This window comes from Siniperca chuatsi, linkage group LG20, assembly GCF_020085105.1.
Source record: "Siniperca chuatsi isolate FFG_IHB_CAS linkage group LG20, ASM2008510v1, whole genome shotgun sequence".
NCBI classification, from domain to species: Eukaryota; Metazoa; Chordata; class Actinopteri; order Centrarchiformes; family Sinipercidae; genus Siniperca; species Siniperca chuatsi.
In genome coordinates this window covers 15,812,018-15,824,674 of record NC_058061.1, presented here as the reverse complement: position 1 = coordinate 15,824,674, position 12,657 = coordinate 15,812,018, and the positions used below count along the sequence as shown (strand labels likewise).

Sequence of the window (12,657 nt, the reverse complement as noted above, 5' to 3'; positions counted from 1 at the left end):
TCACGGCTGTGCAAGCTCTGTATCAGGCCAAATATTAATTCTCTATTCATGTATAATAAGAGAGCTGCTATAGGTGTCTGTGCTTTGCTGGAAACCTGTTTTGACACATAGGTCACATGTTTCTTTTCTAAAATTCTCATAAAATCCCTTTTTGATGTCAGATAAAAAGATATAATGGTGGAAGATTGTGTGCCCACTGTCACTTAACCTGGCAGCCTTGCCTTGATGACCTGTCCTGCCGCCGAGACAGATGTCCCATCCTCTGAGGCTTGACATCCCCATCACCTCGGGCATCACAAACTGACGCTTGCCTCGCACACTGCTGCCCTGCAGACCACAAAAGGGGGTTCACGTTACCCAGAGGGGCAGGTAACTTCAGATGGATAATCCTTGAACCTGGTAAACCAGTCTTTAACAGGACCTACCGTCTTAACCTGGCAACCCTGAGCCTTGTGTCATTGTGTGTTGACTGGATGTGCATGTGCTGGGTAAACTGTCCGGTATGTTCAGTATTTCCACCTCCGTCTGTCAGCTCATCTGCTCCTAAGAGAGAGGAAAAACAAAAAATTACAGAAGTTCTTCACATATTAAATAATTTTTTTGTCCAAACATCTGCAGCTTGTTAAACCTATTGGCCTTTCTACTGGGTTTATGGGCATGGTGAATCTTTTTATTGTTTGTAGAGGAGATTTATGGCCTGAAATCATTGTCTGTGCAGTTTTCATACTTTATTTACTTCACAAGACTTCAGTAGATGTCCTTAGAAATACTGCGCCTGATGCCTCCTCAGATGTCTCCTCAGATGCTTGTAAACAGACAGTTAACAAAGCCAGCCCCTGGCAGCTCATGATGCCACTCCCCCAGCTGTTTTGACCTCAGCTGAACTCACATGCCATCTCAGCCACCAGGCCTGACAGGATTCTCACACAGAGACAACTGTCTCTCTTTCTCTGGGCCACTCCTCCAGCCGCTGCCACCCTCTTGTTGCCCCACTGATCCATGCCAGCTTCCAAGCTTTTGTTTTTCTACTCCCCTGGTACTGGGGGCAAGATTTACAGTGGAAAAATATAGTATATTTTCCCCCCATGTTGAGCTGGTGAGTCTGGAATGTGTGTTTGGGCAAGATTTTGCGAGGAGTGTGAAAAAACAACAGAGCTGTAAACACCAAGGGTAGACCCAGACTGGCTTCTTTGTTCCAGATGTGGAGCAGGCACATATTGCAGCTCCAGCCAAGCACGATGCTGTAACCCAATACACTGCCACTACTGTCCCACTACCTGTCCATCAGCTGGGCTCTCGCTGCATTTGTGTAGACAGGTTACTGTGTGAAGCTTCAGTATTTTGAATGAGAGTAAAATGTGTGTGTGTGTGTGTGCCAGCGCCCACAGTCAGAATTGGTACCAAATGCACATTTGAGCCGCAACCAGACGACTGAGGATAGAAAAAAAAAATCAACAATGTATAATTTAGACATATGACCGCCGTTCTCTACAAATGAAGCCGTTTAAATCAGATGGCCCGTGTGACACCGAGCTCAGGTTGCACCGGAGTGGCTCATATGCGTATTACGGTTAAAGGATTCCAGACGGGGGTTTTTCCCCCGAGTTGCCAAGGCCTCTATATTCAACCAATCAATTAAAAGTTTAAGTCTAACAGTCAGCGGCAGTGGTCGATGTTGCTGTCATCCGCTGTCTGGTAACAATTATGCCAATGATGAATTCAAAGCTCGAGCCAAAAGACCAGACACACTCCGGCATTTCCCACGCAATAGTATTCAAGTCACTTTAGTGTTTGGAGGTAATTGTTAGTGTATTCTTTTTATTTACTGGTTTTATTATTTATCTATTTTCTTTTTGTCTGTGGTTACCCAAGCGATCCAATTTTCTCTTCTTTTCTTTTTAATTGTGCCAAAATAGTGACAAATAACCGGCAATTCATTTTGCTGTTAAATCTGCAATTTGACTCTCAGTTCTAATTGGCCAATAAAAAACAATCCAGGTAAAGGTGAACATGTGGGGTGTGAAAGGTCATGCATGAGGCGATATTTTTTCATCATCGAAATAAATATTTCAAACAGAATTAATAAACAAGGATAAATGGCCAAAAAAATACAATAACTTTTTGATGAAGTATAGTGTAAAAAAAAGTTTTTTCTGCTTGACAGTTTATTTGGATACATATAGTTACAGAGACAAATGCAGATTTTCTTTTCATAATTTAAATGAATTGTGCAAAATTGTTTTAATGGAATACTGACCTTCCTTTTAGTTGCAAAACTGGAAATGAATGATGGAAACATATACAACAAATACATTATATTAATTGAACTGTATTTATTTTTTATTTATCATATTGTAGGTTCAAAAAAATATATAAATATAGAAAAATAATTTAAAGGAGTTAAAACAGGCCGAGCTAACTGCAAACATGAAAGTTTTCTACAAAAGCTTTATAAATTCACAAGCAAACAGCACTCAAGTATTAACATTTTAATTACAGTCTAATATTTATAAACAAAAATGGAAAAAAATGTATACAAATGTATATCTCAAATACATTAATTTTAATAAGAAAAAACAATTAAAAGTTGACAATTGGAAAATCTTAATTAAATTTGAATCTTTTAATTAGCATTAAAAATAGAAAAAAAAGTACATGTATTCACATAATTGCTGCCTTAAAAAGCCTGCCTTAAAGTTCTCAACACAAATCAATCAAAATTGTGACGACATGATACGAACTACTCACCTTAAAGCTGTCAGTCCACATCAATAGCATGCAATTATAGTTAATGTTTATTTTAAAGGCAAATTTTCACACAATAATAACACAATTAATTGCAGGCACCTATGTCATATAGTAGAAACAGAAATTAGAAGTATAATAGAGATTTTTTTTCATAAATTATCCAAATTACTTACATGATAAGAAAGAATAAACAGGTGTGTTTCTTTTTTAATAAACACTTGATCTGTTTGTGCCAAGAACTTCACACATGACTGATGTTGATCGTGTAACACCGGTGAACTCACTGGGCCCTCAGAGGCTGCCAGCACAGGCACAACACACACATATCAGCCGCAACGTGGCTGCACTTGAGGAATGAGACGCCGGACGTGCAGATATTAGTGTTCCTGTGTGATGGCGCCTGGAGGACAGATTAGGCCAGTTCATCCTCTGCACTGCTCCGGCTCCTCCTCTGCCCCGTTCTCTTTCCTGAGGCAGAAAACAGTCACAGAAAAACATAAATCCTACGGTTTTCATTGGCTTTGTTGATGGGACGAGAAAACAGTCTCCTTGGAGAGTGGTAATGACAGATACCTGCTTAAAGTGAATCAGAATGACATATTTTCATATAAAAGCAAAGAAGGGAACCACTGGGTCCATATGGGCAGAATATTCATATCCAAACGTATAAAAACATACATAAATAGTCAATATACAATTTGGAACTGTGATGAATATATCTGGTTTTCATCTGGTCAGAAATTAGCAAAAATGGGACATATTTTTCATGTTTCTCACGGCATGTCTACACTTTGATTCTGTGCTGCATTTCTGGTGGGATAATTGTGTCAAACCACACCTCAGCTTCAGACCCATCATAGTGTGCTGCCGAAACGGGACATGTGGGTATTAATTCGTGTCTATTATGTGGTGAGCCGAGCCTGTGATAATAAATCCTGGCATCCTGTCGGGGTCGTGGACCGTCAGTCTGAGGCCTCAGCTCCGGGCCCACAGCAACAGAGGGTTACTTGTAAAACATGATGTGCCAGTGTGGAAGATCACAGCCGCGGCAGTTGCCTGGGAATGTGCTCTTGGTTTGTACACAAAGAATGCTGTCACTCTGCATCAGAGCTGCGTGATGGACAAACTCGACTGGTGTGTGTGTGTGTGTGTGTGTGTGTGTGTGTGTGTGTGTGTGTGTGTGTGAGAGAGAGAGAGAGAGAGAGAGAGAGAGAGAGAGCACACTGAGAACACACACCTATGTCAGACACACCTCTGCAGACATATGCCTATGCGCACTGTGCAGCAGAGTAGACGCCAGTAAGTCTGGGCTGCATTCAGGAGTGTGACTGTTTTTAACATCATCCCTTTGCGTGTATTAAGACAGCCAAGGCGAGGACTCATCCCTGCCCTATGACTGCAGGGCTCGCCTTTGTTCTACACCCCTAATACAGACATAATTACAAGCCTTAAAGAGCCTCCTTGCCTTTCTTTCTCTCTCCCTCTCTCTGTCTCATACACCTCTTGTGCCCACACCTTGGATTTGCACAGTTATGACAGATAGTCACATCCAGGACTCAATCCCCTGCATTCAGCTGCTGAAGTGCCTCACAAGAGAGCTGCATAAATATGCCCATAGGCCTCTGTGTCTTCAAAGCCTTGCATTTTGTGTTTATCTTCATTTGGCCTCCCTGATCCCATTCATCTGTCAAAAAGTGTCACTTTCCTCTGAACTGATTACTTGGGCTCTAAATGCAACACCTGCTCCTATAGCAACAAAAATCTCTCAGTCACTGCCAACTGCAAACACCATATTGCTACTCTAATCCCAACACCAATAATAAGGCAGTGAATTCCTAATAGACACAGCCACAAAACTGCATTCTCTCATAATATAATTTCCCAGTGAGGATTTACAGCTGCGCGGTCTTATGTGTGAAGTGAGAAACTTGCACCCACAATATGAAACTGGCCTCTCAGCAGCCTTTTTTAATTTTTTTAATTTTTTTACTGTGACTGAAATTTTACTATGATAATAATTTGTGGCTTTGTTCTGGCTGGCTGCTTGGCTGAGGCCTGTGGGGAATCGGGAAGCCGTCCAGCCCCCAGCAGGCCCTTCAGTGCTGCTGGGATCCCAGTAGTTGCAGGCAGGGTACAGGACATGACCAAAATGATGGGTTTGGACAGCAGCTCAGCACCACGCTCAACCCACCAAACACTCTGTTTATAATTTGACTGCAGCTCACATGTGATTCAGCGGAGATGAGAGGTGAGATCTGTATCAAACCGTGCTGTAACACATGGTGACTCTATTACATTTAAAATATAGCCTTAGTGGCAGGATAGCCACTCTTTTCTCCTCCCACTGTGTTTTTCTCCACCTGTGGATTTACTCTGCTTGAGAGCGAGTCAATAGAGGCTTAAATATGAAGACAGGGTTCTCTCTTTGAGCCTGTGGTCACCATTTTCTCCCCACTCCCACACTATATCCACATGCACCTTGTGAGTTTTGCTGACTGTGTAGTCTGCACCACAGTCCCTCCCTCTTTTGGCAGGTTTGTGTTTGCCTTATTTTATAAACTCTGACATTTAGTTAGAAATAATATGAGTGACATGTGGGCTGACTATGTGTGTTTTACATACAGCTGAAATCAAACATCCTTTTGTGCGGAGAGTTTGTCATTTTTCTGTCTCCTTCAGGTTAGCCACTGAAATTCATCCTTATTCGTTTTTTGAGTAATCACACTAATTATGTAAATTCACTGCACTATTATTATCAAAGCTTTTATCCAACTACTTTTTAAAATGGTGTTATTGAATATCTATATATCCTGGTGCAGTGGTGCTAACTTTTAATGATTTGGCTACTTTCTGTGTTGAAACTAAGAATGAGGAGTGTTGAATGAGCAGTAAAATGTGTAGCTGTCCGACCCAAACCAAGAATGAGTCAGCACGTCTTGCTTATGTAATGGTGTGTGGACACAGTGTAAACAACCCTCTGTCTGTAGAAAATAAAATACATTTTATTTATGTATTTATGTCTTTGCGGGGTGGGGGGTTGTTTTGCAAGGAATGTCCATAAATTCTGTTCTGACTATAATATTGTGAACGCTTGCTGCAAAATTAAAAGAGGCAAAATCCCAAATATCAGAAAATGTTTTCTCAGTGATCACGAAGATTTTGGAGTCACAGAAAACTCTTTCTAGTGCATTAATATTTCATTTGCCGGTGAAAAAAAAGAGAAATGAACCTGTTTGTCATCTATTCGATTCAATTAATACAGGGTTTCTAATAAACTTGGTTACATTATTAAAACTATTGTTAAAATAACGGAAATCTAAACTTTATTTTTGGCGAGAATGAAGCGTTGGAACTTTATAAACGAAAACAATGTCAAATCTCATTTTATTTGAGTTATTAACACCAGATAAAATTAGTCTAATAGGTCTCACTTTTATTTAGATTGTATAAGCTCCTGCATTAGCCATTGCACTTGTCAATTCCCTTCATATCAGATGCACATTTTGGCTAGCCTAATTATTAAACCTTGCCTCTTGAAACTCAACTAAATCGTCACAATAAAAGAGATCCATTTAGCCAAATTTGCCATAAGTTATTAAATCTCCTAAAGCAGGTATGTTTTCAAGAAAATACAGACAATATTAAGTCTGCGCTTTAACGCATTTTTATTTTATGGAATAAATGGCTTCATGTCACTCTAAGATAGACTAGAATAAAATGTATACATATGACCAAATGATAGATTATTTCATAATCTATGGAAGGAGGTCTCTGCTGGCTGCAAAACTGCATCCTGTATCATATGTTAATGAAGTTAATGGTGGAGTTCCAGTGACAGCTGGCTGCTGAAGACCAATCAGAGAGCTCGCAGATGGAAGGCAGTATGTTTGAGGCTCTGCAGGCAGGAGGTGTTTGAAGAACCATGTCAGCTCCTCCAATGATGTAAAGAAGGATCCCTTTCGCTTTTATTTGATTTTTGCCTCCTAAACAGCTGTGAACATGCAAACTGTAACTTAGTATAGCGGAAAACGTTTTTTCACGAGCAATGCGTTGGACTTAAGTGTGGATTTGTTCCAGGTTTTCCTCGCTGCCCGGCAGAACTCATGAAACCCTCTTCAGAGCGACGGGTTTATGGACTCGCGTATTAGCTAATGATGTCTATGGGTTTCATGCCTGACAGTCTGAATGCCTCAGATCCCTCCAAATCGGCCTTTCTAGAGTTTGGCCACGGACATCCGGCACACCAGCAGCACTCCTCCGGACTCTCTCACATTTACCCCGTTCACGGCTTACATGCTGCTGGGCATTCCCAGCACGAAAGTCCTTTTCCTGGCAGCGCGTCCTATGGCCGCTCGTTTGGCTACGCCTACCCGGGCGCGGTGAACACTCATCCCCCGTCTGCTTACATGTCCTACCAGCACAGCAATCACAACAGCAGCAGTCTGGCCCACAGCAGATTAGAACAGACAGGTATGTGAGAAAGCCAAATCGAGCCGGACTCAATTGTTGCATCATTCATGGTTATAAAATTCTGATCTGCCATCATGCTTAAGCGCAATTACGCACAGGGCGCGCAATTCCCCAGACATTTTCCTGGTGAGAAAAATAATTCACTTGACGGTTTAGAAATTAAACAAAAATAACTAATTTTTTCTTCAAAAATAAAGTCTTATATTGAAAGTTTAGTTGAGGCATGGACGTCAGGAGGCCCATTCTAACTCAATTACTAATGTCCAAGCAAGGCCTAGCGTTCAACCACCGCCTCTCAGGGATGCTCTCTCTTTACCACTCATCTTATATAATGAAGGCAGATGGTGCCATTAATTTTATTGACCATAATTTTCTGTGGGTAAGTCCAATTATGGCCCGTGTAGCCTGGCCTACCTCAGGAACTCGTTTTTACCATAATTTGCACATAAACAAAACGATTCCAGAAAATAGCCTAGTCCTTTCATGTCTGTGGACTTGTGGGAGTGCTCCTATTTCCCACTTGATTGATGATTCTTCTTGCATTCTTTTGTTGTTAAAGTGTGATGGTAACATAAGACAGCCAGTGCCGTCATTGTCATGTGAATCCCTCATGTAAACATTAAGCTTAAACTAATGTAGGCTTAATTTAACAAAACTATAATCAGCCTGTTATGGCCATGGGATTTGATGACGCTGTAATACGGTGAAAAAAAGTGAACTTACATTTTTTGGCTTTCAGGCCCTGAGTCTTTTGTGTTTGTAACATGCAGTGCGGGGCATTACAGTTTGCTGTTTGTACTTGTGTCAGTAAAATTGAACCATTCATCAGAGCTTCGTGTTGTTTGAGATGGTAGATTTGTTTGTTTTGGGAGATCAGGAAAAGTCAAGTTCAAACGTGACATCTGACCTACAGCCTTTAGAGAAAAGCTATAAATCAAAACTCTGCTTATTTCATCTCGTGTTTGTTTTCTGTTCAATCTACAAGATCGCGAGAAGTCCACGGTAATTGAGAACAGGGACATTCGTCTAAATGGCAAGGGGAAGAAAATCCGGAAGCCTCGGACCATCTACTCCAGTCTGCAGCTGCAGGCTCTGCACCAGCGCTTCCAGCAGACCCAGTACCTGGCCTTACCGGAGCGCGCAGACCTGGCGGCCAAACTGGGACTCACCCAGACTCAGGTGGGCCTTCAACTCACCCAGCAGTCCTTAAGGAATCAGGGATAATGTAGGGTGCATATTTGCACTATATTAGTCTGTTATTAATTTCACAATTATTCAGCAAAACCTTCCAGTCTAAAATATCAGGCCTGCAATATTCAGTATTTAGTGGATTATTGAATTGAAATTTAATCAGACTGAAGAAAAATATTACGAAAGAAAGGAGATGTTGAAACGGCTGAAAAGGAAACCTGTTATCTGCTATATTGTTAAGGATCACGGCGCTTCTGGAGATCAAATGAAAAACAAAATTGTTGTGATTTGTATCTCAATCCTTTAATGCTGCCTTATTTACTATACTTAATTTCGTGGCTGTACTCCCTTTGTCAACCCTGGCCCTTGAAGTGCTCTCAGTGAATGAAGCATGACCGCAGTTACAAAATTATAAGAAAAAATAAGAAAAATGTTGGGGTTGTCAGCTATTTTCAAGTGTTTTGTAAGAGTTTATTACAAAATATATCTTATGAAATTAAACGACTTCCTTATAAGCTTTATTCAAATTTATTTATTATTTGTTTGTTTCTATATCTTGATTAATTTTTTTATTATTTTTTTTTTTTTACATGCAACAGCTCATGAATGCAAATACATGGTACATCACTTCTGCACTTGTAGTGCGTCTTCACATGCATTTTGTAAATTAAATGTTGAAATACTGAAATGGGCAGTATGGGTAATAATTGCACGTGCATGTGCAAACATATTTTGGAGACAAGCAGGTGCACGTGTCGCTGTCAACTTATTCTCAAATGGGACACAAAATGAGGTCGTCAGATGTCGCCTTGCTCCTTTTCTCTCTCCCCTTTCATTCAGAAAATGACAAAGTTGTCTGACTTTAGTTTCAGTTTCAAAATAACAGATAGGCCTACACAAATGAATCGACTCTGTCATCTGAGCTGCCTCCTAATCCCTCCACATTTATCGCAACAATTATCTCCCAGTTATATGCGGCCTTTCGTGCTGGTGTTGCTTAGATGTTTAGTGTTTCATTTGGGCTTTTTAATGCAATTTAAGAATATTCACACCATTGTTCACGTGTATAAATTGCCATCTTATTTGGGATCAGCCGAAATTTCAGTGACCTACCACAGCGCTCTTTGGATTGTTTTTCACAATATTTTTAGTCTCGGCTTGTTGCTGTCACACTCATGCACCACTGGACTCATAAAACAGCGAATAAGAGAGCTCGGTTTTAATGGATTACAAGTGCCATTCAACCATTAGGCTGAATCGCTAACAATGCGCCAGTAGTAGGCCTGGGATTTGCAAAAACAACACAGAAAAGATGAGAGCTGTGAAGACTTTCCCCTTTTATTGTTCCCAAATGTTCACTTGAGGCCAATTCTGAAAAGTGTATTGAGTTTAATTGAGGGGAAATATGCTCATAAAAAACCCCTTCACAGTATTATTTCCTTTATATTGCTGCTGATTGTTGACCACAGTGACAATTATGTGCATTTTCTCTTTTTAGGTGAAAATATGGTTTCAGAATAAGCGTTCCAAGTATAAAAAGATCATGAAGCATGGCAGCGGATCAGAGGGAGAACATCTCCACAGCACCAGCTCCATCTCTCCCTGCTCGCCCGGGTTGCCACAGCTTTGGGAGGTCTCCATGGCGAACAAAGGAGCCCAAATGCACCCAAACAATTATATGAACAGTTTTGGTCACTGGTATCCAAACCACCATCCTCACCAGGACGCGATGCCCAGGCCTCAGATGATGTGATTGTTTTTTGGTGCAGGCCAGGTGCTCGGGCCTATATGAAGCGCACTTCAGACTACACTGAACTTGCTGGTTTCTCTCAAGGGCTCTTCTCTGAACTGAATTGTGTTTAAATGTGTGTTAAATAGAACGTGTGCATATTCATTGTATTTCGTGTGCGTTTTGAATTCAATTTTCACAAGATTCGACCAGGCATTAAATATATTTTTTAGATTTGTTATTATGTCACGGAAATTCACTCAGTTTATAAACTCGCTGAAATGTGGACTTAGAAATGGTGTGCAGTTTAACTAGAAACTGGATAAAGGCATTTTTTTAAGAATACGTTGTGTGCGTGGGTCTACTTTATTAGCAAGAGTTTCAGCTGCATGGTCCAACCAATGCTTTGAGCATTGCAAATAAATAGCTGTTGGATTGGCGTTATTATGATTCATTTATCGTGTGCCTGTTTGTTTGGGTTGCTGCTTTATCAGTGAACCGTTTTCACTGTCAAATATTTTAAAACGCAAATAGATACGCGTGTAATTTTCTTCATCACACTGTGAAAGAGCCGCTGACTGCTTACAGGAGTCCAGATTAATGGCAACCGGACTCAAATGTGAGACTAAAGGTAAAGGCGTTCCTGATCGGTGGATGAAATACAGTATCTCGAGACTGGTTTGCTGTAATGTATAGAGTTTGTTCACCACCACAACTCAGCCCGTGTGATAATTCATCGCTGGGATCTCAGATGTCTTTTGTTCATCGACACTCCTTCGCTGCGATGGACGAACACCTGCAGATCTGCTTCGATTTCGACAGTCATGTTTTGTTAAAGGACTGATTCCTGTTTAGAGAAAACATATATTGCTTTCTTATATCGTATCCTCTGTTAATTTTAGTTTTCATGTTTTGGGATAATTACTTCAAATGTAAAGCCAGCAGACCACCCCTCCCTTAAAGGAAAAAAAAAATAGTTCCCAGCATGGTGAACCAAAGGGATACGGGGTGCCACCTTTACGCACGGTGGTTGTGTTCAGTGTAACTTTTACGCACGGACTAAGTGGGCTATGAAAACAGGACGTTTTTCGTCTACTTTAAAAGAAGGTGTAAGAGACGTCTGAGGCAACTTCCCTCTTTTTTCACCAGTGAGGGACACATGCCGCGAGGAGAGGAGAAAGGATGTGCAAGCCAGCATTTTAACGATATTTTCCTTCACTCTCGTCTCGAGTGAGATCAAACTGAAACCTCAGCGTTGTCATAATAACATGACAAATGGCCATGCTATTCCTCCAATAAACTGTGCCTGATTTATAGTCGTTTGCACTGATTTGCACATTCTGGCGCTTGCACTGTTTAAACACAGAGAATTTGTTATTTATATCTTTGCAAACACAAATCCCGCAATCTGGGCTGATGCCCTTGATTAAATGGGGGGTTAAAGAAACGTCCAATGACTTCGTTTTATCTTTTTCATTCATCACCCTGCTGTCTTGGTTGTCTGGCAAACATTAGATACAATTTGTCTGATGTCACACACACAGGGATTAGAAAAATAACTAACCAATCATTCATGCAGTATCTGTGGAGATATTTTCTCCTAATATTACTACTGGGCATTACATCTATTAAAATACAGTATATTTACAGGTGTTGCTCTTCATGTGTGATGTCATTTCAAGGGGTCATGACTTCGAATCTTCAAGGGCTTTTCACACCTTCTGATTAAACTGAGGCTTCCAAGCACAATGCATGCAAAAAAGCTGGTTTTAACCATATCAACTAAATGCCAATACATTAATTGAAGATGAATTATACACTTTTCTCACTGAGTTTTGATACAGCTGTTATTTGTACGATAAAATCATACTGTTTAATTATAGCAAAAGCCACTCTCACACACAGGCCATATAACAGCCTACATTCAAGCTGCTACCACCATGTCATACAGGCCACATACAGTCCTGTCTTACCTTAGTCAGAGAAGCGCAGCCAGGAGGTCTAAAGCCTGCGGTGATGTTTCTCTAAAGAACAAAGCCACATCAGAGCCCTGTGTTTTCACTCCTCCAAGCTGATTGTCTCACATAACAACAAGCATTGTATTACATTAACATCTCCTTCTTTATATACATACATCCCTCGTGCCCTTTTTCCTCATTCCTGATGATTATGTGCCTTGTTAAACATGCGGGCCCTGGGAAGAAGAGGCGAGAATTGCTGAACCAAGTGACGGGGCATCAGGGAAAATTATAGGCAATTTCACATCTCCAGATTAGAATAATGGCTTGTGGAGTTGGGCAGACAGAGTAGGACCTTTCAAACGGGGGCCAATTATCATGCAGGCAGATTGAAGGGAAAGTGAAAAGGCTCCTCGTGTAATAGACAAGCTAAGAGGAGGGGACGGAAGGCTGGGAGATGGGTTGAAGGGTAATGATAAAGGCAAATCTGACTGTATCAATGCTGTGGATGGTCGGAGTTATCAGATACGAGGTGCCTGATGGGTATTAATTGCAGGATAG

The 12,657-nt window shown here is 40.8% G+C and overlaps 1 protein-coding gene across 1 annotated transcript; it reads left to right on the top strand.

The window, feature by feature from the left end:
• The first annotated feature begins 6,566 nt into the window (after window positions 1–6,566).
• On the top strand, window positions 6,567–11,787 carry dlx4b (distal-less homeobox 4b). Its single transcript, XM_044179737.1, has 3 exons — window positions 6,567–7,218; window positions 8,204–8,397; window positions 9,908–11,787. The coding sequence occupies exons 1-3, from the start codon at window positions 6,900–6,902 to the stop codon at window positions 10,160–10,162; spliced, it is 768 nt and encodes a 255-aa protein (XP_044035672.1). The 5' UTR covers window positions 6,567–6,899; the 3' UTR covers window positions 10,163–11,787.
• Window positions 11,788–12,657: the final 870 nt, after the last annotated feature.